Here is a 26963-nt window from a genome sequence, read left to right on the forward strand (position 1 = left end):
GATTTTTTTTTCATTTCACGATTTTTATCCATACCTGTATTTCGTGTGACCCACACATCATACGTGTGCGACGTTGCCGCTTTGACAAGTGTGTGCGTGCCTATGGTTATACTTTACAAATGGCGTTTTATTTTAAAACGATAATTTTATTATTTATTTTGTTTGAAAAAAAAACTTTTTCATTTTTGAGAATTATTTTTTTTCCGAATTATATTAGCTTTTATAGTAGTTAAAACTGTGGTTTCATTTAAAGTGGCGCTGACAAGTCCACTCTGTATATACTCAATAGTGTGCACAAATAAAAAAAAAATGTTACAATTTTTATATTTTCCTCATCTATTCTCAATTCAATCTAAGAATATAAAACTAAAAATAAAACAAAAAATCCTTTCAGACCAACAGTCTTTAATTCAAGTATTTATAAATACAAATTGAGAAGTACCGATTCACAACAAAATATAGCCTAGATTATATAATGTTCGATAAAATAATTATATCACTTATCACTTCGTAACAATGTCCATGTCCACACGCGTGTCGGCGAGCGTCGGCCGGCGTCGGCGTGCGGTGTCGGCGAGTGTCGGCGAGCGCGCTGGGGGCGGCCGGTCGTGGCGGCCAGCGTCGGCCGCGCGCCTCACCTGCTCAGCGAGTGCGAGCGCTCACGTGACCCGGAACTCTCACCGTTGCACCGCGCGCGGTCATTGCCTATAAAACGTTTTGAATATTAATATATATATATGCATTATTCATACTTAAAATTGTTTTATATTCATTTATGCTTCAATTATATTTATTCACTTTGAAAGCAGAAATGAATATATAAACACATAGTTTTTATCTTACAAGTACCTCTAAACATTGAACTATATTAAATAAACATAAGAGTATTGACAAAAATAAAAACACAATTTATAAAAATAAAAAAATGTTACATTATATAAAAAATATGGATCTAAAAGTGATTGAAGAAAACTAAACAAATGAGGTGACTATGAACGAGCATGCCAAATATTTTTAGATTTTTCATTACGTGATGAGATGCAGTCATTCCAACATAAATATCAAAACGAAATTACCAAATAAACAAAGAAAAAAAATCACATATTTTTTTAAATAATAAGTATATGAATAATTTAGTTATATACTAATAGTTGTAAAGTAAGCAAGTCTATTATATTTTAGCACACCGACAGTAAACAAAGGTAGTAAATTCGAACATGTCGCACCATGTGTTCATAGTAAAAACAAAGCTGTGAAAGCGTGTACCGAGTCAATACAGGCCTGACCTAAGAAACGACGGCCTTGTAAACTGGTATCCTACAACAAACAACGAGGCGATCATCACACAGCGACGACTTTGGTCAAATATTAAATCAAATTTTAACAATATTTGTATATAATGTATGTTAGTGTATACAAAACAGTAGTAGCTTGGATAGGCGGAGTAATACAATACGAATAATATAAGCGGTATTATTCCTCTCAATGTTTACTATGGGAAACTACTTTTTTAAAATTAATAATACAATTATTTAAAAAAAAATACTTTTGATAATATCTGTTATGTTATTGCCAATTTGGTAACATTTAATTCAATTGCCTCAAAATAAAACAATTTTATTTTGACATTGTTTAATCGTCGACAATGGTTTTAGGCCTAGCATACATACTATATGCATGAGTTTTATACGGTTAAAATGCCTCTAGTGAAATGGATTCAAATATTATTTTGGAAATTTAAAGTAAAAAAACATTTGAGTCAGAAATTCGAACATTACTCATCAATATTTATGATTTAACATTATTATATAAAAGATTTGACTTTCACCAGCTCATGACCTTACTAAAATCAAGAAATTATAATTTTAAACCCAATGGTTGTGTGCTCGATCTCCATTAGTTGTATAAATAATTAAATTATATTCATTTCTCCACCCTGGCATAGTAAGGTTCTGAGTTATACCACGCAACACACAATGTCTCAAAAATTTAATGGTCTACGGGGGAATGGTGGTGTCTTAACAATAGGTTATTAAAATGCAAATTAATAATTATAATTTCACTTACCTAGCCTCTGATGCGGTGGCAGTTTGCTAAAGAAGGGATGTTTGAGAGCCTCTCTCAACGTTATACGCTGTGACGGCTCGTACTCCAACATGCGTGTGATCAACTCAAATAACTGTCTGTGCTCTTCACTATTGCTCTGTAGGTACCTCTGTAATAAGTAGGATTAAAGATTTTAACAAATAATAAAGGTAAACGATATAAATATATAAATATCTATAAAATATATAAATATATATAAATCAAATTGGTTCATTGTTTGATCTTTCTATAAAAAGCAGAAAGTGGAGAAAATTATAACTTTTTTACTAATATATTTGTGTAAGTAAATAAGACAATAAATGATAAATAAGTATAAGGGAAACTTACCAAAAGAGGTTTGCAATTTTCTCTAACATATCGGCCGGCCGATGATTTCTCGTCCCAGTCTAATTTGCCGTGGTAGAAATATTTTGTCCTCGTTTTTCGCGCCATTCTAGAAGTCAAAGTCTTATTATAAATAATGATTTAATCATACCACTAATATAAAGTTGTTTTCAAATTAATTTTGCTATTACACCGAACGAAAGTACCATGTAATATTGTAAATAAAAAATGAATTATTTTGCATAAAAAGAAAAAAAAGCATTATAGATAATAATTTAGATTCTTATATTTTTTAAGATCATGGTATTCTAAGAAGTTTCTTCTTTTATCTGTACATTTTTTATTATGATAGATTGATTATTCTTAGTAAATAGGAAGTAACACTATTTAAAAAATATATAACTGTAAGACTTTCCAATATTTTCTAGTTAATAACTAGTTTACAAGCGCTGCATTGACATTCCGCCACAAAACACGCAATATCTCGAATAATTACGGATTATTACTTACGGACGGACGGTACTTAAGTAACAAAACCTCTTAGCATTGGCGTTCCTCTATATACAGTGAATCTAAAAAAAATCTACAAAACAACTTGTTACCAGCTCCAAATAAAAGTAAACACTACCTGTAGGGTATCGGTCCCAGAATGCGCTCCATCATGGCGAGGTGCTCGCGGTTGTCGTGCGTTTGGAACAGCGTGATGCCGAGGTGCAGCTCGAACATGATGCAGCCTATAGACCACACGTCACAGGGCTGCGACCAGCCAAGCTCTGGAAATTTTTAAACAATATTGTATACTTCAAAATTCTTACTAAAATTATATAGCGATTGGTTTAATAAAAAAAAAAACAATATTAATCACTCTTTTTTAATATATTATAAACCGCAAAATCATACATATTATATTATGGTGCATGGTAAAACTCTAATTGAGTTTATGATTGCACCTTGCATTTGTAATCTCTCTATTAGCCTACTATTTAAATAAATAAAAATTAAATTGCAAATTGCAATATATTTCAATATAAAATGCTTTTAAAATAATTTAAATAATACTTAGTGTAATATAGAAAACACTAAATAAATAAATTACACTTGTCTTCTATAAATATACCATGAACTGTAAAATCATAAAAGAAAAAATAAATACCCTATTCACATTCTAGATCATCATGTTTCTATTTCATTAAATAGTATATATTTAAAAGAAAAGAAGTGAATTTCGTATTCAAAATGTAAATTATATTTGAGAATTAGGAAGACATTTACAAAAGCTATAAATTTGAACAAGGTCAAAGAGAAGTAAATTTTAACACACATATTGAAGGTTAAATTTATTATGGATTATATAAACATTGCTTTGATCGTCCAAAAACGAGTTTAAAGACAGATTTAAAAAGAATAAGATAAAATATGTATTACTTATTCACTTAATTGAAGTTATATATAATAATCCCTAATAAATTAGATAAATAAAAAAATTAAGTGGAGAATGGATTGATATATACTAGTTTTCTTCAGACTTACTGGCTATATGTGGGATACAGAATTAACTAAAATAATAATAATAACAGTTGGAATATTAAGTGTATTAATTAGTTGTCTTTTTGTATTGATAAAGATGCAATATACTGATTGTATGCGGTCAACAACATAGGTCAATGTCGAGTAGATTGATAACGACATATACAATGAACTTATCATATTTATTAGTTTTTCTTTATCACATACTGAAATAAATATTTTGTATGGACACGTGTTAACTACAAGTGACAAGACTTTTCCATAAAAAAAATATTATAAAAGTTAGTGTGGTTCCAGTTATCTTACCTTATAAAATATGTCATATGCCAAATACACCTTTCAGTTATTTCATTGAACCACAAAATTAAACTGAACTGAAGTAACCAAATATATATTTTTAAATACATACCTAATATGACCTCTGGTGCTCTGTAATGTCTCGTTGAGACAATTGTGCTGTGATGTTCGTGGTCGAAGGTGGCGCTGCCGAAGTCTATGAGACGAACGTCGCTACGTTTCACCCGTCTCAAGTCATGTGTCTATTAAGTAGATAAAAAACACAGTACAATATTAGTATTATAAGTGATTTTTTTAAGGACGGATATAATATAACAATAGAGGTTAAACAGGCAAACCCGCGCTTCAGTAGCTAGTCTTAAATAATATATATTTTTTTCTTTTTAATAATATTAGCTTCGGTTAACAACATAATGCTATTTTGAATTATGGTAGACAAAATCGAAAAAAAGGGGATACAATACAAAAAATATGTTAGTAGTAACTTAGTTAGCACATTATCCAACTGAAAATGTGACATTTGTGGGTTCGATTACCGATTGGGAGAATGAATAATTACCTAGTTTCCCTGCACATATAATTATACTATATACAGTATTGAGCATGAAATTAAAAAAAATAACAAAACCTACCTTCTTAGACCTATTATAAACACTGAGCACTTCAGACTCGCTGTCCACAAACAATATATTCTCGGGCTTGAGGTCCGTGTGGGTCAGCTTGTTGTCGTGCAGGAAGAGCACGCTATATATGAGCTGGTAGGATATGTGCCGCACTTGCTCTAACGGGTACGGCTGGTAGTTATTGTCTTTCTGTAATTACAAATATATTATTTATTATGCTATTATGATTAAATATGTTGTGTGACTGTAAACACGACAGGATATATGGTCGGATATACCTAGTTCAGAAAAAGAAATATATCATATTTTCATTTTCTCACTTTGGTAATAAGACATAGCGCGGTATTGAATTTCGCACACAATACTCAATGTCGCCAGAATTCGAAGGTAAGTGGGGAACAAGGAATTGTCTTAACATTATGCTATGTGCTGCATACAGCATGAAAATAAAAAAAAAGATATGTTTGTGATGGTAAAAAAAAAATCTTATGTATAGATATATAATTTTTCAATATGAATATTTCAAATCAAGTTCTATAACAATTGCATTCAACAGGAAAAACTCAATAGGAAGGACTGCGATCGATTTCTTTGCCAATACAGTATAAAATAATAAGAAATCAAGCTTAATTTATGTTTATTGTGACACTCCTGTCCCGGACCCCATGTGTTGGACCTGGCATAACAGTACCTCAATTGATAACGGATAGGCTAAACGCGGCATTGAGATCATCCAAGGTGGTAAAAAGTAAAATAGGGAACATGTGCCTTCACATTAGATTCTCATTAATTGCCAGAAATGCATTTAAAAAAAAAGTAAATTATGACCAAAGCTGATAAATAAAAACAGTCATATCCGTTATAAACGAGGACAAGTGTTTGTACTTGAACAATAATCGCGTTCATTCTGTTATAACATGTATTGCAATAATTTGTTTGATCTGTAATTCAATTGTTATTCTTATCTTAACATTTTGTGTTTATAAATGTATATAGACACATTAATTTTGTGTGCTTTAAGATCATTTTCACTATCTTGTAATTATAATTTTAGAAATAACCGCTAATATGTTATGTGAATAACTGCAGCATAAAATATTAATTTATTATTTTTACAGTGAAATATGTTAATATCAAGTAGTAAAAAGAGAAAGTCTGAAAACTTTCACAAAACAATTATAATTAAATAATTTAAATTAAATATTCATATATAAAAATTTTAATACTTATAACTATATAACATATATGCTTAATGAAACTAGTTAAAAATAATTATTTTATGAAAAATATTCAGAAAGAAAATTATGTAAACATATAAGTTCCTTATAATAATTATATATTTAACGGAAACATAAAATGCGTAGAGCAAAATTGAGTCAGTAAGTAATATTTAACATGTTTATTATGACAGTGTTACTCACCAGGAAGTCGAATACACTTTGTCCAAGCATTTCAAATGCGATGCACATGTGTCCGTGGTACTCGAACCAGTCTAACATCTTAACACATAAACTGAAAAAAGAGAAAATTACTTGTTAGCCAATCGTTGTTACTAATTTGTAACTTGTCTTGTTTTAATACTAGAGAGACTCATGTTTTTTCCTTAAAAGGTTATACGATTTAATAAATAACAGTGAAAGTTAAAAACGTCAACATAAAACATCAACCAGTAAAAAGGGATATGAAGTCAACATTTTAAGAATATAATTGTAATAAGACTGATATATTAAAAATCCTAAATGTACGTTTTCTCTGTTTTCTATATTTTAATATTATATAAAATAGATGCATATAATATATTTTTTTCTCCTAAGGTTTGGATTTAGTGTGGTATTTTAGTGTTTTGGTTGACATCGTCGTCTGGCGCGCCGCCAATGGACAAGGTCAGATACTAGCGTCTAATAACAGCGACGGAATTATCAACTCTGCATATTATAATTCGATACATTTCTCTTTATTGTGGCGTGTAGACATTGTTAAATAGATATTAGGTGTGCTATAAAACAGATTTATGTATACATTTTGACATTTGAAGTTAACATGAATATAAATAAAAACTAATTCACAGTATTCTCAAATAATAAATTGCTTATATTTATTTATAAAATAAATAAATAGTCATGTCACAAATTATTAATTCCGTCCTGTCCGGTCGAGGCGCAGAGACACAACTGCTATTGTAAACGTGATCGTTATGGGTTCAATTCCTATTCGGGGAATCAATTAGTTAATTTTTATTTTCTCGCTCTGGTAACGAAGCAAATCGCGGCGTTGATGTCCGCCAATTAACACACAAAATCTTAGCATTTGGCGCAATTTGCAACGATGTGTCTTAACACTAGGTGCACAGGTTTCCACTGGTTACCCTACTATGTACTGGATACTGAGGGATTCAACGTGAAACTAAAAAAAAAGATTACTCACTTTTTACAATCTGGGTCAATATCAGCTAACTTTTCTAAAACATTAATTTCTAGTTTTGCAGCCTCTCTGTACTTCTCAACATTTTTTATTATCTTCAGAGCCATTCTGTGCTCCCTGAAATTCATAAAAGAATATTTAGGACGTTTTACATCAGGCTATAATTATTTATTTGACACGACGCTGGCAACCGAATGGCCGGTAGAGGCTAATATAAACAAATGAAAATAGCATTACATTAATCAATATGGAATGCTAGACAATGTAACTAGGCAGTTTACGAAAATAGGAAAAAAATAAACAAAAATCAACTAATAAATAAAAAAAAATACGACGGTCATATGTGCACTTTTTATATTCTTATTGCAAAATAATAAATAATCGAATTGTAATTTAACCAAAGTAAATTGTAGTAATTAAAAAATATATTTATATTTATAAAAAAATATTACTTTATTCAATAATAAATTTTGCCTATCACTACTTTACTAATGACACGAGACTGCAATAACGATGACATTAGTAGGAAAGAAACTAATGGCTGTCTAGAAAATTCCTAAGAACAAAAAATTATTTACGCAACTACACAATTATACACTAATATTTCTATAAAAAAGAAACAAAATAGCTATAATAGATGATATTTACGGAAATTAATTTGACGACGAAAGCGTTGTAGGAAAACATTTGAAAACTTACATTTCCAAATCCTTCACCTCGACCACCTTGCCGAAGGTACCTTCACCGAGCGTCTCGATGATTTTGTCTGCAATAAACCAAGGCGCACCGATTAGTCAATCGAACTGTAAACAAAGTCATGATGGAATCCTCCGTTGGTTTTTTAGCTTGTGCGACATTAATGCAATGATTGTATACAAGGAAGTACAGGAAATCGCACGAAGTCTTAAAAAACTAACGTTTCGTATATCCAACATGACTTTTCACAATGGTCCAAAATAGAAATGCTGCTGCCACTGTTATTTTAATAAATTAAAAATCACAAGAAAAAAAAAAGAAAATTTAAAATCTTCAAAAGTCACTGCTAGGGTTTGCTAGTTGGTAGTGGCCAAAATTGTCACTTGAGTTTCTGTCGTCATTCTAAAACGACAATAAAAGTGAATTGTTGTTTTTAAGTGGTGTTGTAAGATGTGTGTGTATGTAGTATGTAGGTCGCTGTGTGGTAAGTAATAAATATTAATATGTGTAATGTTGTGTTTGATTCAAGTGTTAAAGGTATGGTGTGGACACGAACATCTCGCTCCCATGACATATCCGGGCCAGTACAGCAGGTGTCCGTCCTTGTCGTCCTTGACGGAGGAGCGTGCCCGGGAGCTCTGCAGGGCCGCGCCAGGTCCGCCACGCCGCCGCCGCGCCGCGCCACACGCCACACCACGCACGCCACGCACGCCACGCCAGCCAAAGCGGAGAGCGCCACGATCGCCACGACCCGAGTAGTGTTGTACCCAACAATCAGACAATGGAACGGTTGCCCGTCAGACAAGCGACAATTGGTATGGTGTGTCGTACATGCTGTTAGAGGGCGGACGGGGACGGAGTGCGACGACTCGCCAGGGATGGGGGACGGGACCGGGACCGGGCTCGGGGTCAGAAACACACTCGGAAGCATCACTCGTCACATCACACATTCGCTTTACTTTCACTAAGCATCTTGCACACACTGGATATTAAAGGTAATAGTGTCCACCCGATATCAACTAAAACTAAAAATTATTCAATCTTACTAACACATTCATCGACAGGCTCGGGACTGTCTTTTAATTTTCTGTTCGAAAATATCTTTACGCAAAAGAAAGACATATTACACTGTAAAGCACGCGTAAAAAAATTCTTCACATGCACTATCATGGTATAAAACTTATACTTTGTTATAACTTATTTTTTCTTTGTCATAAATAGTATATACGGTCAGTTAGTATGCAAATAATAACCCTACTAAAATTTATGTTGTTCCTACCGTCTCAACGTTTTCTTTATTCGCTACCTTCAAATTTGTCAATAATTATATTTGTACAAAATACATGCATTGCAATGTGTTTGTAATGAATCGTTTCGACAAGAATTATTTTGTAATTTTTAAATGAAAAATCAAATTCATGTTTAATTTTGAGAAGGTCTGTTCAATTATATCAAATTAATTTATAAAATTTACGGACCAGGTAAATGTTAGCGGCACACAGAGATGCAAGCAGTCAGTTAGCTTGTTGCTTACAGGCGGCGTGGCCGCGCGTCGCATGAGATGCCGTGGCCTCTGTGCGCGGTGGCGACTGCGCAGCTCAGGAGGCAGTGCCACTACGTCTCCGACACCAATAGGCTCCATTTTCTTGGCTACTTGAACATTTGATAATCCGTTAGCTTCTTTTTCAGTTATCCTGCCATACACTTCATCTAAATGCGCGTACTTCATTATAAGGCTTTGAATCTCTTTTCGGCGGGTTTCGCGTTCGGTAAGCACTCTGTCACCCACAGGAGTCTTATCGTCGTCTTCGTCACTGGACGGAAAATATATTTGTTTCTGTCTCCCGCTATCGTTAACAGGTGAAGATGCAGGTGTTCTCGTTGAATTTACTTTTGGATCTGTAGCTTTATGCACAGGCGGTGAGATTAAATCTCTAGCGCCTGACTGTAAGCTGATGTCAATAGGTCTTAATGATAATTTTCCACTACGTTTATCACTTCCACTTTTTTCTACTCTTAGTGATCTCCTATAATGTTTGCGATATATGCTGTCTCTATCTTTTCCATACTGTGGTCGTTCTTTGGAAGATACGTCATATCCATTTTTAATTTCGTTTTTATCACTTTGTTTATGACTAGATGATAAACGACGATCTGTTGTGTTCCGGAAAGGAGTTTTATCTCTTGTTTTCTCGTGTGAGTAGTTATTTCTTTTAAAAGAATTCTCACCAAAAACAGCCGTCGTGAAACTTCGCATTAAACCTCGTGAAAATGAAGAGGGTTCTGGTTCTAATGTTTTGTCACGATCTTCTTTTTCTTTTCTAGCTTTCTCTTTTTTCTGTACTGCAAGTCTATCTAAAACGGATGAATATTTATCTTCTAGGCGGCTGCGCGTACTGCCCAATATAATTGTGCTATCCATATTATTATTATTAGGTTCTTTAAGAGTATAACGCTTAGTGAACGGTGATGATTTATTATCTTTCTTTTGAGCTCTTCGGAATGAGTCATTGCGAGTGAGAGCACTAATGCTTGGGTTTGAATGTACAGGTGACTGTTCCACTCTACTCTTTGGCATGTTTAAGTAACTCGAGTAGGCTCGCTCATCCCCGAACTTTTTTGCAGACGGTGTGAAACTGGACACAAACGGCTTTAATGGCGATATATTTCTGTTGTTATCGTATCGCCGAGCATTTGTAATTGAAGAGTTTTTGCCGGAAAGAATTTTGTCGTCATAGCGACTTCGAACAGTGGTTAATTTGGGGTCAATTATGTGATCACCTTTTTCTGATGGTCCTCGACGGGTTAAGCGATTTATGATGCTGGAATATCCATCTGATAATAGCTGTGTAACACTAGTAGTGGACGATCGCGTGTACCGTTGACGAGGGTTCGCTGTTCCACTTCCACTTGTACCTATACTGGCCATGATTCTCAATTTCCAGAAAAAAAACTATCTTCAAATATACATCACACAACAATTTGCAGAAATCATTTTTTCACATGTAAATATTTACAGTACATTTTTTCATACGGGATTATATCTTATAACTTGAAGAACACAAGAAAATCTTGCTAGCGAATCGAGAGTAGGTCTTAGCACTGAGGGATTTCAGAAAGATTACTAGCACAACCGAGTGCGGCCGTCAGTGCCAAGTAATGGCCGCAGACTAAAAATATCAGCAACCCGTGGGAGCGCCCTCCCGCGCACTCTGAGGTGTTGCCGCACGCGCATTTTCGTCGCATTACGCTTTCTTTGCTAATAGGGTCCCTAATACCCTTTTTAAATACAAATTATTTTTGTATCCTCTTGATATATGCATGACTTTAATTTTATGTCTTTGTATTCGGAAGTCAAAATGACAATGTGGTGAATATCAAATTTATTTTAATTCAAAATAATATTATAGGTCCACATTCATCTCTTCTATGGACTACAATTAAACACAGCACTTTTCTTTGGCGATGGCAGTGAGATGAGGAGCCAAGACAGCTCTGTCAATAAGCGGTCACTAATTGGGTCAGTAGAGCGAGTATGAAACTGAACAATACCGTTTGTTCACGTGCGCAATCCATGAGCCATAGTTGAGCGAGAGTATATAACAATTTCTTCTCAAGATGAGTCGAAGGGTCAAGCTTTATCAGTTTTTTATTTGTAATCAATACTAATTATCCGAGCCGAGTCGGCCATTATCTTACATTTTTAGCATCGTGTGTAGACTTGGGTGAAATCAGATGCAATTCTAAAAACATGTGAGGCGTGTCTGATTTGTAACACGAATACTTCTCATGCCGCTTCAGGCAAATGAATTGTAACCATAATGATGAATATTTTCAAGCAAATAATTTTAATAATTTAATAAATAAAGGATATAGCAGTAGTCATTATGTCAGAGCACAATCTATATGCCGGAATACGTCCGTTATACTTTGATTTAACGGAAGCGCTGCAAGTATCGTACATTCTTGATATGTTATTATTGAGCGTCCATTACGAGGCGGTTGCATGTTACTTTCACCACTAAGTATTTTTGTGGCAGATTCCATTAATATTTGTAAATACCAAGCCAATAATAGCTTGAATACCGATCAATATTTTCGTTACAAAATAAATACCTTAGGTAATACACTCACAACAATGATTTAAGCAGACTTGCATTAAAGAAAGCATGTATTTTGCACAAATATTTTAGATAACCTCAAAATACCGTACCTGAGAAAAAGATTCAAGATTTTCAGAAATGACATAGCAGACACACTGACAGATGATTTCAGCGAAATTATTCAAAATGATCTTAAAGTGAAAATTAAATATTTTATACATCAAATAAAAAAGACTAATAAGTAACAGTAACACAGATAACATCGATTTATCGGAACTTATGCAAAAACTTAAACGGGCATACATTATTAATAGTCAATTATTTATTAACCAACTTTTATCTTGTTACGTACGAAGTCAGAGTTCTTTAATCCGACAAGCTTACATCATATTTGAAGTCTATTTTACTTGGCCAACCGAGAATTAAATGGGGTGCAGGTAAAAACATCTTTGCTATGATTGGTCCCCTACTGTAGTAAGATTGGTGGGATACTCCAAATAATAATAACGCAAGACTAACGTATACTTAAAATGAAATATAAGAATCTAAAAGATTTGGTAATAATAAAATGTAAATAAAGCGTTTAAACATGTCTAGCAACGAATATAATACATGGAGAACACAATATTCTATATAGAATTTTAGTCAATAGCAATACCGTTATCTCGTTTCTACTATCAGACATTAATCCTGCCGTAAAACAATAACATAACACTAACCTTGCCCGCAATTTTACTACACGCATCGTCCACATCGAAGAGGACCTCGGCTGCAACGGTGAGCAGCTTCACAATGTCGTGCCACTTGCAGCCGTGATCCTTGAGGAACCGTTTGTAAAGCTCATAAAAAGAGGCGAGCCGAAGCGGAACATTGATCCGATCATTTTTCACTACAATTTCTGTCATTTTAACAATATTCTCACTGTTAGACGAAACGCGTAATGGACCGATCGCAAGGGGCGGCAACTACCCAGTCGCCCGCTTGAATCACAACTGTGCCGCGAAACTGAACCAATAATGAGCGAATGCGCCTCGTTTACTTGAATGAGCGTCGCGTGTAAAAAACTGTATTGCAATATATTTTTTTTATGGTAATAGATAGGAATGTTTATAAATGCACCGATGTTCGTATCTATCGACGTCTACGCGTAAACTGAGTCGTAGTCGCATACCAATTAAAAGACGGCAAGCGCTAATGGAGCAGACAATTTGTGGAAGCTTTCGGTTGAAACAGGATATAACCGCGTATAAACAATCCGCTATACCTCGTATTATACTTAATTTTGATCTAAATTAAATGAGTCATTATATTCAATATATTCTAATGAATCATCAGCAAATAATTCGTATTCGGAAAAATTGATTTTTATAAATATTACTTTAGAAAAAAAGGTTGTTTTTTTTTTATTAAAGAACAATAAATATTTCAGATTAAATGTTATCACATTATCCATATAAAAGATGTATAGGCGAGACATAAATTGCGTAATAGTTCAATTACATGACCCCAAGACAAGACAAAATAGTAGTAAGGTCTGACATCCGTCTATCGGGAGCGACCTACGTGATCACCGAGTGCGAGTGCCAGAACAGAATGTTACCGACCGACTAATTATAGTATTGATAAGCTGAGTACAAACAAAATACATTTTTTGAATCTTTCAATGTTATTTATAGAATTGGGGTCGTTAGTACTTTTTTCAATTTAGCACTAGCATAAACTGAAGTAGTTTATGCTTAAAAATAAACAGTTCCTGGACGTTGGCAGCAATATGAGTATTTATTTAAAAATTGTTAGGAAGTTGAACGATTTATTGAAAAAATATATAAAACGATACATTTTTACATCTACAATTAGTCGTATGATGAATTAAAATATAATTAATTACTTTAAAAGGGATTCAATTCCGAAATAATTATGTGTTGTTGGGCACGTCCTTATTCCGCCTCGACTACATAATAATATGGCTATCCACACATTTGGCCTGCATTTTACCAAACTTAATTTAGTTAGTTAGTTAGTTAGTTACTTAGTAAGGTCATAAGAGGAAAATCATGGCTTGTAAAAAAATGTAAGCAGAATTTAAAATTCTTATATTGGAAGGATATGGCAATATTCTATCTAAAGACAATCACAAACATTAGTTTAAAAATGTTGTAATAATTAAAAATAATAAAAGGAAAATGTAACATTTTCTTTACCATGAAAAATAAAAATGTTTTTGTATTGTTTCATCGTACTACAGCTCGGAATCAAGTTTCTGAATCATATCGACTCTGGCTTAAACTAGCGGTAACAAGTTTCAATTTAAGGATTTCACCGAGTAATACAAAACAATTAAGAGTACGCGTGCAGTTACATTAGACTTCGTTTAAAATATTTGTGTAATCATAATGACAAAATTTGACCACACACATTTTGATTATTTGCAAATATAAATTCACTCATTAAGTTATAATATAACAAGATTGATTTACAAAAAAGATAGACAAGCATTTATGTAATTTGACATAATTTTTTTTTTATTAAATATAAAGGTTGTAAATGTATATAAAATTAGGAATCTCATGGACGCTGCGGCGATCCTCGATCGTGTGGGCGGCGCGTGCGCCGGACAATTATTATCAAAACAGCGTATCGCGCCTAGGTGAAGGTGATGCGAGCTATTTCTGCATCAGCGGTTCATACGTTAGTTTGGACTACTGACGCCATCTATCGAACGCTATTGGTTACGTTTAGCTATTGCCAGCTGCTGTGCTATTTTCGTCGTTTATTCGTCTGATATTGTTTATTGTACATGAGTTAATAAAATTGCGTTTTATTTAAATATAAATAGTTATATATCGCATTTTATTAATTAAACAATAATCGAGTTTAATATTTTAAAATATAATTTATTAAATGATAAATTATGTGACTAAAATTGATTCATTTCATATTATATAATTGTAATATAATTTATTTTCAAATTGAAGTGTTTATAATCACATTATAAAACGTTTATACGGTGGCCCCATGACCTAATAATACAATTTAAAATAGATACGTAACGTTCCCTACATAATATGTGTACCGACATTGCGATGAGTAGATGATTATCAGAACTAGGAGTTGGGTTTTTTTCCCTTTCCTTTTTTAAGCTATATTATAATATTAAACTAGATGTAGCACACAATGTTAAAATATAGAATTAATAAGCTGACCTCCACTTCTTTTGCTTGTTTATCAGGTTTTAACTGCGATGACTGTAAATGTTGAGAGGGTTCCGGTGGTGGCACATAAGAACACGATGGTTGCGGTTCCGCTGCAGGTATAGTTGCAGTAACTGCATTCTTCGTGGGAGGCACATTCTTATCTTGGTCTTCTGTTTCCCCTTGATCTTCTCCATTGTTGATAAGGATGTGGGGTATTTCTTGCGCCGTTTTTGTTACATGTTTGTCAACCGGAGTTTTGGCTAACCATGCTGGCGGGACGGCCGGTGGTTGTGGGTGTTGTGTCCGAATTTTTGGAGTTTTCACTATATCGACATCATTTACCGAGTGTATTACAGGCGTAGATTTCGACGTTTTCGATATTTTAACTATACTTTGTGGCATATGTACACTTTTACTAGAATTATCACTGACAACTGTTTCCACATTTTCATTATTAACACTTTTATGTTCTGGTAAAGTTTGAGGCAGCGAAGGGATTTTAGAGGGTATTTGAACATTTGGAATGGAAGGTAACTGATTGAGAGGTAGATTCTTCGACGAATCAGGAGCTTCTAATGTACATGGTCCATTACAACTATTTTTATTTACACAAGTTACTGGTTGAATATCATCAAGCCTATTGTCGCCGTTTGGAGATGCCTCTTCTTTACTCTGTGAAAAGTCAGTGCTGTCACAACAAGAAAGTTCATCTAAACTTTGAGCTACATCGAGCGCAGACGCTTCATGATAATCGGTTGAACATGGAGATGTATCTTCACTTGTATCGTCAGCACCGCTGGGTCTAGGTGAACTTTTACTACTTGGTATGAACGCCAAACTAGAGGTGACATCATTTGAAATATCTGCATTAAGAGATTCTTCACTCCGAGATGGTCCTCTTATGATAGCGGATTCTGTAACAATCGTCTTCTCCTCATTTATCAAAAGATCATTTGTTATTGGAGTTGATGGGGGACTTGCATGTCGTATATTATTTTTGATGCAATCGTCTTTACTATCAATAATACTTTCTAAATTTTCCTCTAATTTTGTTTCCATTTCTATTTTCTCTTCCTCGTCAATGCAAGGTTCACGTATTGTCACTTGATCTACTGTCGGAAGACTCATATATTGTGGCATTGCATACTCTAAATCACTCAATCGCATATATTGTACGCCCTCTTCTGTAGGTATTTCGAACTGTGGTGAGTAGTATTCAAATGCTGTATTAATATTTCCATATGCTGACCACGGATCATTAGGTGGTATTAAAGGAAGACCATCATAATGTAATCCCGGATTATTATTTTGGTTAATAATATCTGTTTTGTAATCCCACGTTGGAACAAACGAATCTTCAAAAGCTAAGTAACTCTCGGGTAACATGATCATGTTATCATTATAATCACTAGATGTTAAAGCATAAGAACCATCATAAAAAGGATTGTTTAAAACCAGAGGTGGGGGTTGCAAGGGTTGTACTTCTATTTCAGCTTCAACAACAAGTCCATATTTTGATAAATCGGGTTCAGATCTACGATATCTAAATACATAATCATCTAATTCGCAGTCATAATTTGTCACATATATATCTGATATATCGAAGCTTCGTGTTCGCCGTAGCATACTATAATTTTCACATTTTTCATCACCAGTGGGGCATTCATCATATACATGTTTCTGTGCTGGGTCACAAAATTGTTCATCATATGAAGGCACACCCACGTTGTTTATTTCACATAAGTCATCCGCATCGTTGGTTTGGTCAAGGACAACATCAAATGCAGTGTTGGGCGCGATGTAATTTATTGCAGTGGCACTAGGCACTAAGACTACTCGCGGTAAAGAAGGCGGAGGGCCACAAAACAGCAAGTTGTTTGGAGGTGGACGCGGAGGTTGGGCAGCCATGGCGCGCACTGGCCGCCCGCAGCGCGGACGACTAGAATTTCAGTGCGAAGACGCGTTGGGCGGCCGGCTGAGCTTTGCGACTGACTGAAGGCGTACCGAGTGACGAAGGCGAACACAAATAGAACGGGCGCAAGCGCGAAGAGGTTGCCGTCTCTCGCGCGCGTCTCCACGGACGAAGGCGCATGCGCAAGCGCAACCGCATGCCAAACCAGTCCCGCATGTTTGCTACAGGAACAGTGACTTTCTTACGTTTTGTGTTCAATATTTTACCTAAAATTAACGTTTCGCTAATATTCAGTTTTATTCAGATTTTCGGGTGAACACTTATATATCGGATAAATGATGGAGCGTTGGGTTTAAAATCATATACATAATCCTTTCATACATCCGCATAAATAAATAAATTAGAAACGGTGAGACTCACCTGTTCAGGAGGTGAACGTGGCGAAGACTCGTCGCGATGATGTCTTCTGCGTCGATGTGACGTAGGCGAACGCCGATGATGAGATCGTTTAGATCGATCATTTCGCCGCCTCCACGAGTGCTCCGAGCTGCGAAATCAGCGATCAGTAGGCTATAGGGTTAGTGGTCGGGAACAGCGGCAATAATGTTCAGTATATAAAGAAATGTTAAGGTGAGGTTTTAGTGTCAAGGAGCTATTGTTACTAACGTAGGAGATCGTTCCGCATAAGCTGAGTGTGGACCAATTAATTGGCTGAGGCTGTCAGGCGCTGGCAAACAACAAGCGCGCAGCAGCGCCCTGACCACATCCCAACGTTGTCGCCCCGTGCCTATACCTTTAATTTGTGAATTTCATAGAAACACTAACAAAAGTACTTTAAAGGTTAATTTACTATTTGCTTAAATAAGCTTTTGAATAATCTTAATTACAAAAGTTTGACCAATAAATCATTTATAAATTGTATATTACAGTGCAGTTTTGTAACAGTGAAAATTCACGAAAAGATGGACATAGTGACAGAGCTGGTTGTGATGTCATCGCGGGGGACGACCCGACACGCGCTGCGTACGCGGAATGACTGCCGACACTCCGGCAGACGTCGCTCGCGCACCATAAACGAGCTAAAGTTAACGTTATGCAATCAGTATACTTATTGCTTTTTCACATTTTAACAATCAAAAAACACGTCTCTTGATATAATAGTTTTTATTAAGTATCCACTTTTTGCAATTCATTCGTTCTAAAATAAGACGTGCAAATGTCATTATCGTAATTAAAGTCACACATAAGTTAAAGCTTATTCTCTTCTTACCAACAAATTCGTGACCTTAATTGAAATAGGATTTTCTAACTCACAATTTATTTCTATCATCTTTTCCTGTATTAATAGATGCTATGTTTTTCGATTTACAGACGGCGTAAAGTTAGTCATGGTTGGATGACGTCTGTCTACAAGGCACAGATATAAGCGACTAAAGAAAAGATAGCTGTCCACATGTAAGTCCTAATAGCATTATTTACTGCGGTAATTGGTTTACGTGGGCCGGCAACGAGATAAATTCAATACGCTTAAAAACGTAAAAATGTATTCAAATGTAGAAAAAAGGGCAGTCGAACATAATACATAATGGAGACGTCATATTTATTATATATGGATTTTATTTTGCTCGAATTATATTTAGAAATCGCTAAGCACAAATACAATAAAATAATTATGCATATTATAATTTTTATTTGAACTTTTATAATGAAAAGTTTTAACTTTCAAGATATTTTGCATAATAATATCAACAGATACGACGTCCACATATGTACGAATATACATAAACATAAAGAAATACAAATTATAATAACATATCGCTTTTAACACCTGCAAGCACATATTAGCGTTGGCAGGTGGCCTCAGCTACCGTATGCGAGCGAGGGCACACGAGCGCGGCTGGGTCTGTCGGTGGCTGCGAAAGTCACTACTTCTACACGACAAGTTGAACTTGAACATCTCGCGGACCTTGTGCGCTCTTGTGTTACATAAACGACAAATAAATATTTATATAAACATTTCTATTTAAAAGAAGCATACACTAGCGGTAAATTATGTTTTAATGTTTGATATAATATATTTCATTATTTTATTATATTAATATAATTTTAATATTGATTATATATTAATTGTATTGACGGTTACAACAATAACACGGAAAATTCAAATAACTAAACACTTTATCGTAAAACGAACAGGCAAAGTACGTAAATAATTGAATTACATACTATATTTTTGGACCTTGGGAAGTCCAATTAAAATTAAAATAAACGTAAAATTAATTCATTGTATATAGAACAAGTACGTAATAGATATACATACTAGCGTGTTACCTTATTATATTACAAAACATTATTAATATTTCGTATATAATATAGCATCGTTAATAGCTAACAATCTAATAATTAATAATATCACTATTATTTCGACGATTTCAATTTAAATCATTCGTAATAAATGAGTATTGATGTTTTATCAGTAGTTTAACTAATAGGCCAAGAAGAAGCTAAGGTGTCGATGTTTAACAAAGGCGAGCACGTCACACGATTCAACGATGACAAACACCGGAACATTCACTTTCGATGGACATCAGTGATGATATTACAATTCAAATGGTGGTTAGTTTCTAGAATATAGCAGCTAAAATACGTTTCAAAACGAAAATGTAAATTTAACTAAGTTTTTGTACGATAATTTAAATTCAATTTACGTTTTAAATAACTTATAAGCTACGAATATATTTTTGATTTTATAGTTTAGCGGATGTGTACGCGAAGGTTGTGGTTTTTAAATAGCACTCGACAGTCATATGATTTTAGTTTAAATAGACGTTAAAAAATATTTAAATTTAAAGCATAGGCGTGTTCCGACGATGTTTAAAAATTCTGAGTTAATATTTTGATCTTCATTTGAATCAAGTGTACCAGATTATTTAATGTTACATCTGTATATTAGGCGAATTAGGTGAATTTTTATTATAGCTTCGCACGTTATCCCTTACTCTGCAAACTAACCAAAGGGGATCTAGTGTTGAATCACTGCTTCTCATTTTCCGCCGAATTCTATAGAAGTTCTAATTGCATGTTGAGTGGCGGAACTCAACGCCGCGCTTTGCCTCGACACCATAGCGAAGAAATGAAAATATTATATATTTATTTTCTCAAATGGCGATAAACCTACAATTAGTCGCGTTTACAGTAACACACTTGTGCCTCTGCGCTACGACTGTCCTCAAAGCCAAATATTTAACAGTTTGTTTTTGCCAAACATTTGGGAGTCAATTAATATACCAACGTGTCGACAGCGAGAAGAAAAACTGCATTTAAACATGTTATGCCCAATATTTTAACGTCGATATGTAACAATTATATAAACGACTTGTTTACGGATTAAGTTTACATTCGAAAGTAGAACTCACTAATTAACATTAACATTAATATCAATAATTAAATTAATTTAACTATAAACTCATACTGGAGAAAACTAGGAACGGCGTGGTCAATGTACAAACTAATACGGTATTCGTACAACGGTTCTTTATTTAGCTACTCTTAACACGTGTATCGGATTAAATCATCTTGTTTCTATTTACAGTGGCACTGATATTTCCTGATGTTATAACAGTTTGCATATAATTATTATAACTGAATTTTATCTCGAGTTCCTGACGGAAGGTGACGAACGGAGTGTTTTAACACTAGTTTCCCTCTGCCTACCCTGCTATACGTGATACAGAGTGAAGCTGATTTGATTTGATTTCCTGAGTTGCTAATGAAATGCTTTAATTGTTTTTAACAAACATTTTAAAAAATATTTAAATATTTTGTATTTTAAATTTCCAGAGGTCAGCGAGGTCTTGCTTGTTGCGATGAGAATGGAACGCTTTTGGCACAATGACCATAATCGATCGGAGTCAGTGCAGTGCGGGCTATTGCGAAATTGAAAGCCACGGTCTTCAATGCGAAACGAACTGGTCAAGGATTCTTAGCGTAAACAATTATATTAATTTACTAGTTATAAAAAAAATGTACTAAATAAGGGCACGTACGATTTTTTGCTAGTTTTGTAAGTTTTTATTATACGGGAGAGCATTTCAAACTGCAAACTTCAAACATTTATTACTGTGGACTTTACGTACCATAAGGCTTTACTACTTTACATTAATTTATTATAAATATTATAGAGACGTTGAAAAATATGCAGGCCACTTGAGCGGCAGGTAACTTGACAAGGCCACGCCGGATGAGCGATTACTATGAACCGTGTCAACACTGCACAGCCGCGACTAATCGCCGCCCGCGCGCTCGGGTCAATGACAAGAGTAGCTTTCTCATTACAACGAAAAAAACCACTGAATAAATTAAACATTTTCAATTTCAATCTTCAATTACCATAACAATATTATTAAAGGAATCAACAATCAAGTATTAAATTGTATTTTAACGAACACCGTTCTGATGAATTTCATAAACGCCGTAAATGGAATATATTACCTAAAGCAAGATAAAAAGATTGAGCGTCTCACGATCACCAGCTTGTCGCTTCGTCCAAGATAAAACTGATATATGAGGTTAGGTTGGTGCAGCCGACTGCGGGACAGACTGGCTCCGGTACTGTTACATCAGCAAAACAGATCTGGCGTGGCGGGCAACACGGCGCGCACGCGTACAGCAGCGCGCAGCGGGCGGCGGGACGCGGGACCAGTCCGCAGTGAAAGTTGATCACGCTGCGTAACTACCGACAACGTCTGACATTCGACGGATGTACGCGGAGTGACAGCTAATGCTACCGCTCTTGTTGACACAAGCGTACAGCGTACAGCGTACACCGACATCATGTAAACACTACGTAACACGTTTATCACGTTTAGTGAAAGTTATTACACACCGAGAATGATAAATGCACCGATATCCTACCTCATGTACGATTCGTGTAATCCATCTTTCAATACAAAAAAAATAGAAGGCAATTAGTGTTTTCTTTACATGAAAACCATTTCGTTAAATAACAAAATCATGACTTATGTTTGCCGACACGTAAGTTTCTTTTAGTGGAAGCAGTTGTAAGCATAGCTTGCTTTATTATCACAAAGTTGTGAAATCACTTTCCTTTTTCTATGGCATCGTTAACATAATATCTGTCACACAGTTTATATTCAAATGCGGGTGTATTATGTGGCGAAATGTTTTCGACTTTTACATAAGAAATGTTTATAAATTACATAAAAAAGAAAAGAGTAAAATGTTCTTAGTTGACAACAACATTTTAACACAAAAATAAATGACGTCATAAAGCTAACCAGGTTGACAAATCCTTTGCGAGTGTATAAACCAGGACGAGACCTTGAAACATTCACTAAAATGCTATCGAGACGAATCTTGTAAGTTATATAGTCAAGAGAGCGCCCACGGATATGTGAACGCTTGCTTATTATTGCTTTTTGAGCTATTCACGGCATATAATAAAGCCATCCAATACAAGAAAATGGTGACGAATTGTTGTTGTTATAAAAAATATTATTCGCGAGCAACAATTATACGACATAAATAATGAAAGTCATAGATATATTAAAATTACTAATTATCATTAGAAAATAGACCCCCGTATTCAAAAATTGTATTTTTCATATATTTCGCGAAAAATATGCGTGTAATGCGTGCAAGTGGTACTTTAATAGGAACAGGTAGATATTTTACAAACCGAGTAGCTATGTATTTAAATATCATAATAACGTAGGTAAGTGCGACAGCGTAAGTAGATAGATGATAGGTTGCGTTGGTTTGCGAAACACGAGAGCAAATGCGCTTATATTGCACTCTAAACCAGTAGCCAAGTCGATGCACTCCAACTGCCGGCTATGAGCTCGGCAGGTTTCGCTTATTTTTTTTCTATTTACGTATCGACGAAGTTCAGTTTTAATGCTATTTAGACTCGCTCTATACATATATATTAAGCTCCTTAACACATGAATACTATAAATATAAAGGAAAAGTGAGTAGGATATGTAATGGTTAGTATTATTTAAGGAACTGAAAATGTTACTGCATTTAGTACATACGATACGCTCCACTCGTGTTCGCGCATACTCTTCTGGAATGCGGCGGACTTGGGCGTCCAGGAGTCGACGCCCAGGTACAAAGCTGGTAATTCTGCAACCTTCACTTCAAGCCTCTCTGCCAGTCTCTGATCTACGACGGACTTGGGGCCGCTGGTGAGCGGTCTTTGTGGCTCCTTACTGTAACCATTCAGCTTCTCTTTGCTGCAGGACGTTACGCTTTTAGGACTTTCTGTGCTGAGCAATTTGCTCATAACGGTATCAGCTTTACCGTAACTCTTGAATTGCACCGATTCAGTCCCATTGGCTATTCGCGAATACTTCAAAGAATCATAACTCTCACCGTTTACACTACTGTATTCGACGCTGTTCAAGTTAATATCCCTGTCGATGCGTTTGGACGAGACGTCGATTCCATTGCGTTTGTTAAAACGTTCATCCAAATTTTGTCTAAGAAAATTATTTTCAAAACTAGTTGTTTTCGATTTAGGAACATTATTAAGGTAATCATTATAGCTCGTGTCGTTATTGTGAAAACCTTTATCACAGTTCTTTTTGAGAGATTCTTGTATGTTTAAGCTATTTGCACTGCTATAATTCCCGTTAAGTCTTCCGTAGGTAAAACTAGCGGGTTGATTGTTATCGATTTTGTCTAATTTTTGTAAGCGTTCTAGATCTTTGTTTTCAAATTCGTTTCTGACGAGTGCAACTCGAGAGACCTCCTCCCCTTTTACATTAGATTTGTAGTGTGTTTTGTCTACAAAATCTGCAGCCGTTATGGCCGCCCTGCTCTGTTCGTTAGGAACAGACCAGGTGTCGTGTTTCATCCTGTCACTACTTTTGGAAGACCAGGCTTTCGCAAGCGCGGCCTTAAGAGCCTCTCGTCTCTCATGCACGCTGACCCTCGGGTATTCGTGTATTGGAACGATGGCGGGCGCATACAACGTCGAGCGTGGCGTGGCTCGAGTTATGCGGAAACTTCTGAACTCCCTGTTGAACTCCGAATTTAGAGAATAAGCCGGTATTCTCGAAGTCACCATTTTGAGATCAAATTTTCCACTTGTTACAATTAATTTCGTTTATAATATTATTTACTTTAGCAACGAGATCACTGAACACATATCGGCTCTACCTGTAACGAGGCGCAACGGAAAATTAAAATGTGTTCGACGATGAAATAATGAATGGTTAAAGTTAACGGTGCCGCCGTAGGGGAAGCGTGACTGTCTCTGAGTGGTGTTATATTGTTTGTTTCAGTGTATTGTCATGTCAGGCTGACGGGTGTGGGCCGCGACCTTCGCAGTGGGCGGCAGCGTGGCGGGACAACGCACTGGTCAACGAACCGCCCAGTTCGCCGCCCGCTCCTACTTGCATCTTGCATAATTGTAACTATGGACTATTCCTCCCGCATACGTCTATAAACCGTAATCAAAGAGTGTAAGATCAAGATAACGTTAACAACACTAGCTAATCTTAATCACTGTATAAATATTGATAAGATTCTTTATTCGTTTATTAATTTGTAATGTGGAGCATTTATACCGTATAAGTGCAACAAGTGTCGCCTTGATAGCGTCCCTAATAAGGCTAGTGGCGGGGCTGCCATATGGCCCACAAGCGAGACATCCTCGCATGTCCCGCTTCAGCTGTAAATATCTTACGAGATCAATATAAATATTTCTTTAACGAATGACCTACTAATACGTGGGAGTTAACAAAATAAACTTTAAAATAAAATTAATTTTAAGTATTTATAGTCATAATTTTCAATTAATAATTACGTATATAACGTACTAATTACTTAGAAATATTTAATTTGAATGGATAGGAAACAATTAATTCTTGGGTGTGATACATCAATATCACGTCTATTATTAGGTTGCGATAACAACACAATATCTCATTTGTAAACGTAATTAACGTAATAAATAATGAAAAACAGCGAGTGTAACAAATATTTCATCGTCGAACACATTTCATTTCCGATCGAGTCGAGTGCACTTTACGAAAACTTCACTAAACTATCACTTAAAGAACACATACAACGCCTGCGACCGGTGGCGGTGGTCACACGTTCCGAGCCAGTAATTAAAACTTCAATTACAGATCGAAGTAAATCGAGAACATAAGTCGACTAGCAAGTCGAAGGAGAGCGGCCACCGGAAGCGAGTGCATATGTCGAGTGACAGCCGCGTCTCCATGTATGCATACCTTCTCGTAGCGCGCGCGAGAACTGCGTGCGGCGTGCGTGCACCGCTGCGACTGAGCGGACCACGGGCCCGGGAGGTAACGCACGAGGACCACCACCCCACCACCTCTCTCTTGCGGTCCGCCACTTGTGACTCTAACACGCAGCACTACGGCCGGTATCGCAGGAGCACTGACCTTCGCTGTCACGCCGCGGTAAGCCAGTTCGAGTGCCGCCTGCATCCTAAGCTATGCTCGCACAACCATCGCACCCTACTAAGTACTAACTAAACACTACGTCGCCCGTTTTGCGTCTTATTAGAAAACAAGTAGGTTATCATTATTTATTTACATAGGTACATATTTGAATTAGAAAATTATTTTATAATTTTAATATTACGTTAGAAACAAAGCATTTACATATGCATATACTTCATACAATCTATAACAAAGGAAATTGTGCCGTAATAGTTATAAAAAAAATACTAAAATCTTTTAAAATCATACCTACCTTTATAATACGTAAGTGTAATATTAAACTATACAAACAATACCGAAAACCTCACCAAAACATTTCTTTAGAAGAACTCATACATATAGGTAAATACCTAGTTAGACGAGGGTCTTACCTGAAACAAAAAAATATATACATTTAGTTTTATATGTAATGATACAATGTATTAAATGTATAGGAGTTCAATTAAAAAGAAATCATATAATTATTATGCGAGTCGGGCAAAGAAGGTCGATTTTGTTTCGAAACGCAACTGCATGTTAATATAATTTTATGTATCTGTGTCACTGTAAAAAATAATAATTTAGGTTCACATACCATTTAAAGAAAAATAACAATTTATACATATAAAGTATACAAATATCATAAAGGGGTCATAAATACTTTGGTCACAAATTTTCATGGTTTTACGACTATTACGATAGTATTATGACATAAAACTATATTTTTCTTGAATTTTCCACCATATAAAGCGTGGAAAATGGAAAACATTTAAAAATTAACATTTGCCATTTCATACTATCTAAATGTCTAAATGTGCAGATTAGGTTTTTATAGAAAAAAAAATATTTAAAAGTTGACGTGTTCAGGAAAATGTTTTTAGGTTTTTCATTTCCTGCGTATCAAGGTTTAATTAAAAAACACTATAAGAACCGACTTCCAAACTATTTTTTAAAAATCGGTTCACAATATAGAACCTCCTACTTTTTGGAAATGAAATCGGTTAAAAAATCCAATATTATCCTTTTCATAGTATAAAAGTGCAAATTAAGTTTTTATTGACAAATATTTAAAGGTCAACGTGTTGAGGAAAATATTTTAGGTTTATTCCTTTAAACAATAACCATTTACCGGGTAACCAAATACAAGTATTTTGATAATATCAATACTCATCATACAAGTTTTTAAAAATAATATGACTAAGCTCATCAATATCGAGAAGTGCTAAGTTCCTAAAAACGAGTGAAAGTTGAAAGTTAATACATAAAAACAATTCAAATTGATT

General features: G+C 35.0%; 1 protein-coding gene and 1 long non-coding RNA gene across 5 annotated transcripts; one reads left to right on the plus strand and one right to left on the minus strand.

The window, feature by feature from the left end:
• Positions 1-385: 385 nt before the first annotated feature.
• Positions 386-25599, minus strand: LOC146540076 (uncharacterized). 4 transcript variants are annotated; one of them, XM_085208026.1, is made up of 13 exons: positions 25468-25599; positions 23260-24388; positions 17624-17750; positions 8551-8632; positions 7998-8064; positions 7302-7415; positions 6299-6389; positions 4887-5066; positions 4367-4496; positions 3059-3203; positions 2434-2539; positions 2068-2215; positions 386-705 (listed from the first exon to the last, which is right to left on the minus strand). In XM_085208026.1, the coding sequence occupies exons 2-13, from the start codon at positions 24294-24296 to the stop codon at positions 635-637; spliced, it is 2298 nt and encodes a 765-aa protein (XP_085064152.1). In that variant the 5' UTR covers positions 24297-24388; positions 25468-25599; the 3' UTR covers positions 386-634. The 4 variants fall into 4 exon arrangements, with proteins under 4 accessions (XP_085064152.1, XP_085064150.1, XP_085064149.1 ...); XM_085208024.1 differs by lacking the exons at positions 17624-17750; positions 23260-24388; positions 25468-25599 and adding exons at positions 1287-1317; positions 15301-17598; XM_085208023.1 differs by lacking the exons at positions 17624-17750; positions 23260-24388; positions 25468-25599 and adding an exon at positions 15301-17597.
• LOC146540077 (uncharacterized) lies at positions 18140-24863 on the plus strand. Its single transcript, XR_014879489.1, has 3 exons — positions 18140-18658; positions 21044-21190; positions 24514-24863. It is a non-coding gene; the product is annotated as an uncharacterized LOC146540077 (long non-coding RNA).
• Positions 25600-26963: the final 1364 nt, after the last annotated feature.

This window comes from Heliconius melpomene, chromosome 3, assembly GCF_056956725.1.
Source record: "Heliconius melpomene rosina isolate 202511_hmr_F chromosome 3, ASM5695672v1, whole genome shotgun sequence".
NCBI lineage: Eukaryota > Metazoa > Arthropoda > Insecta > Lepidoptera > Nymphalidae > Heliconius > Heliconius melpomene.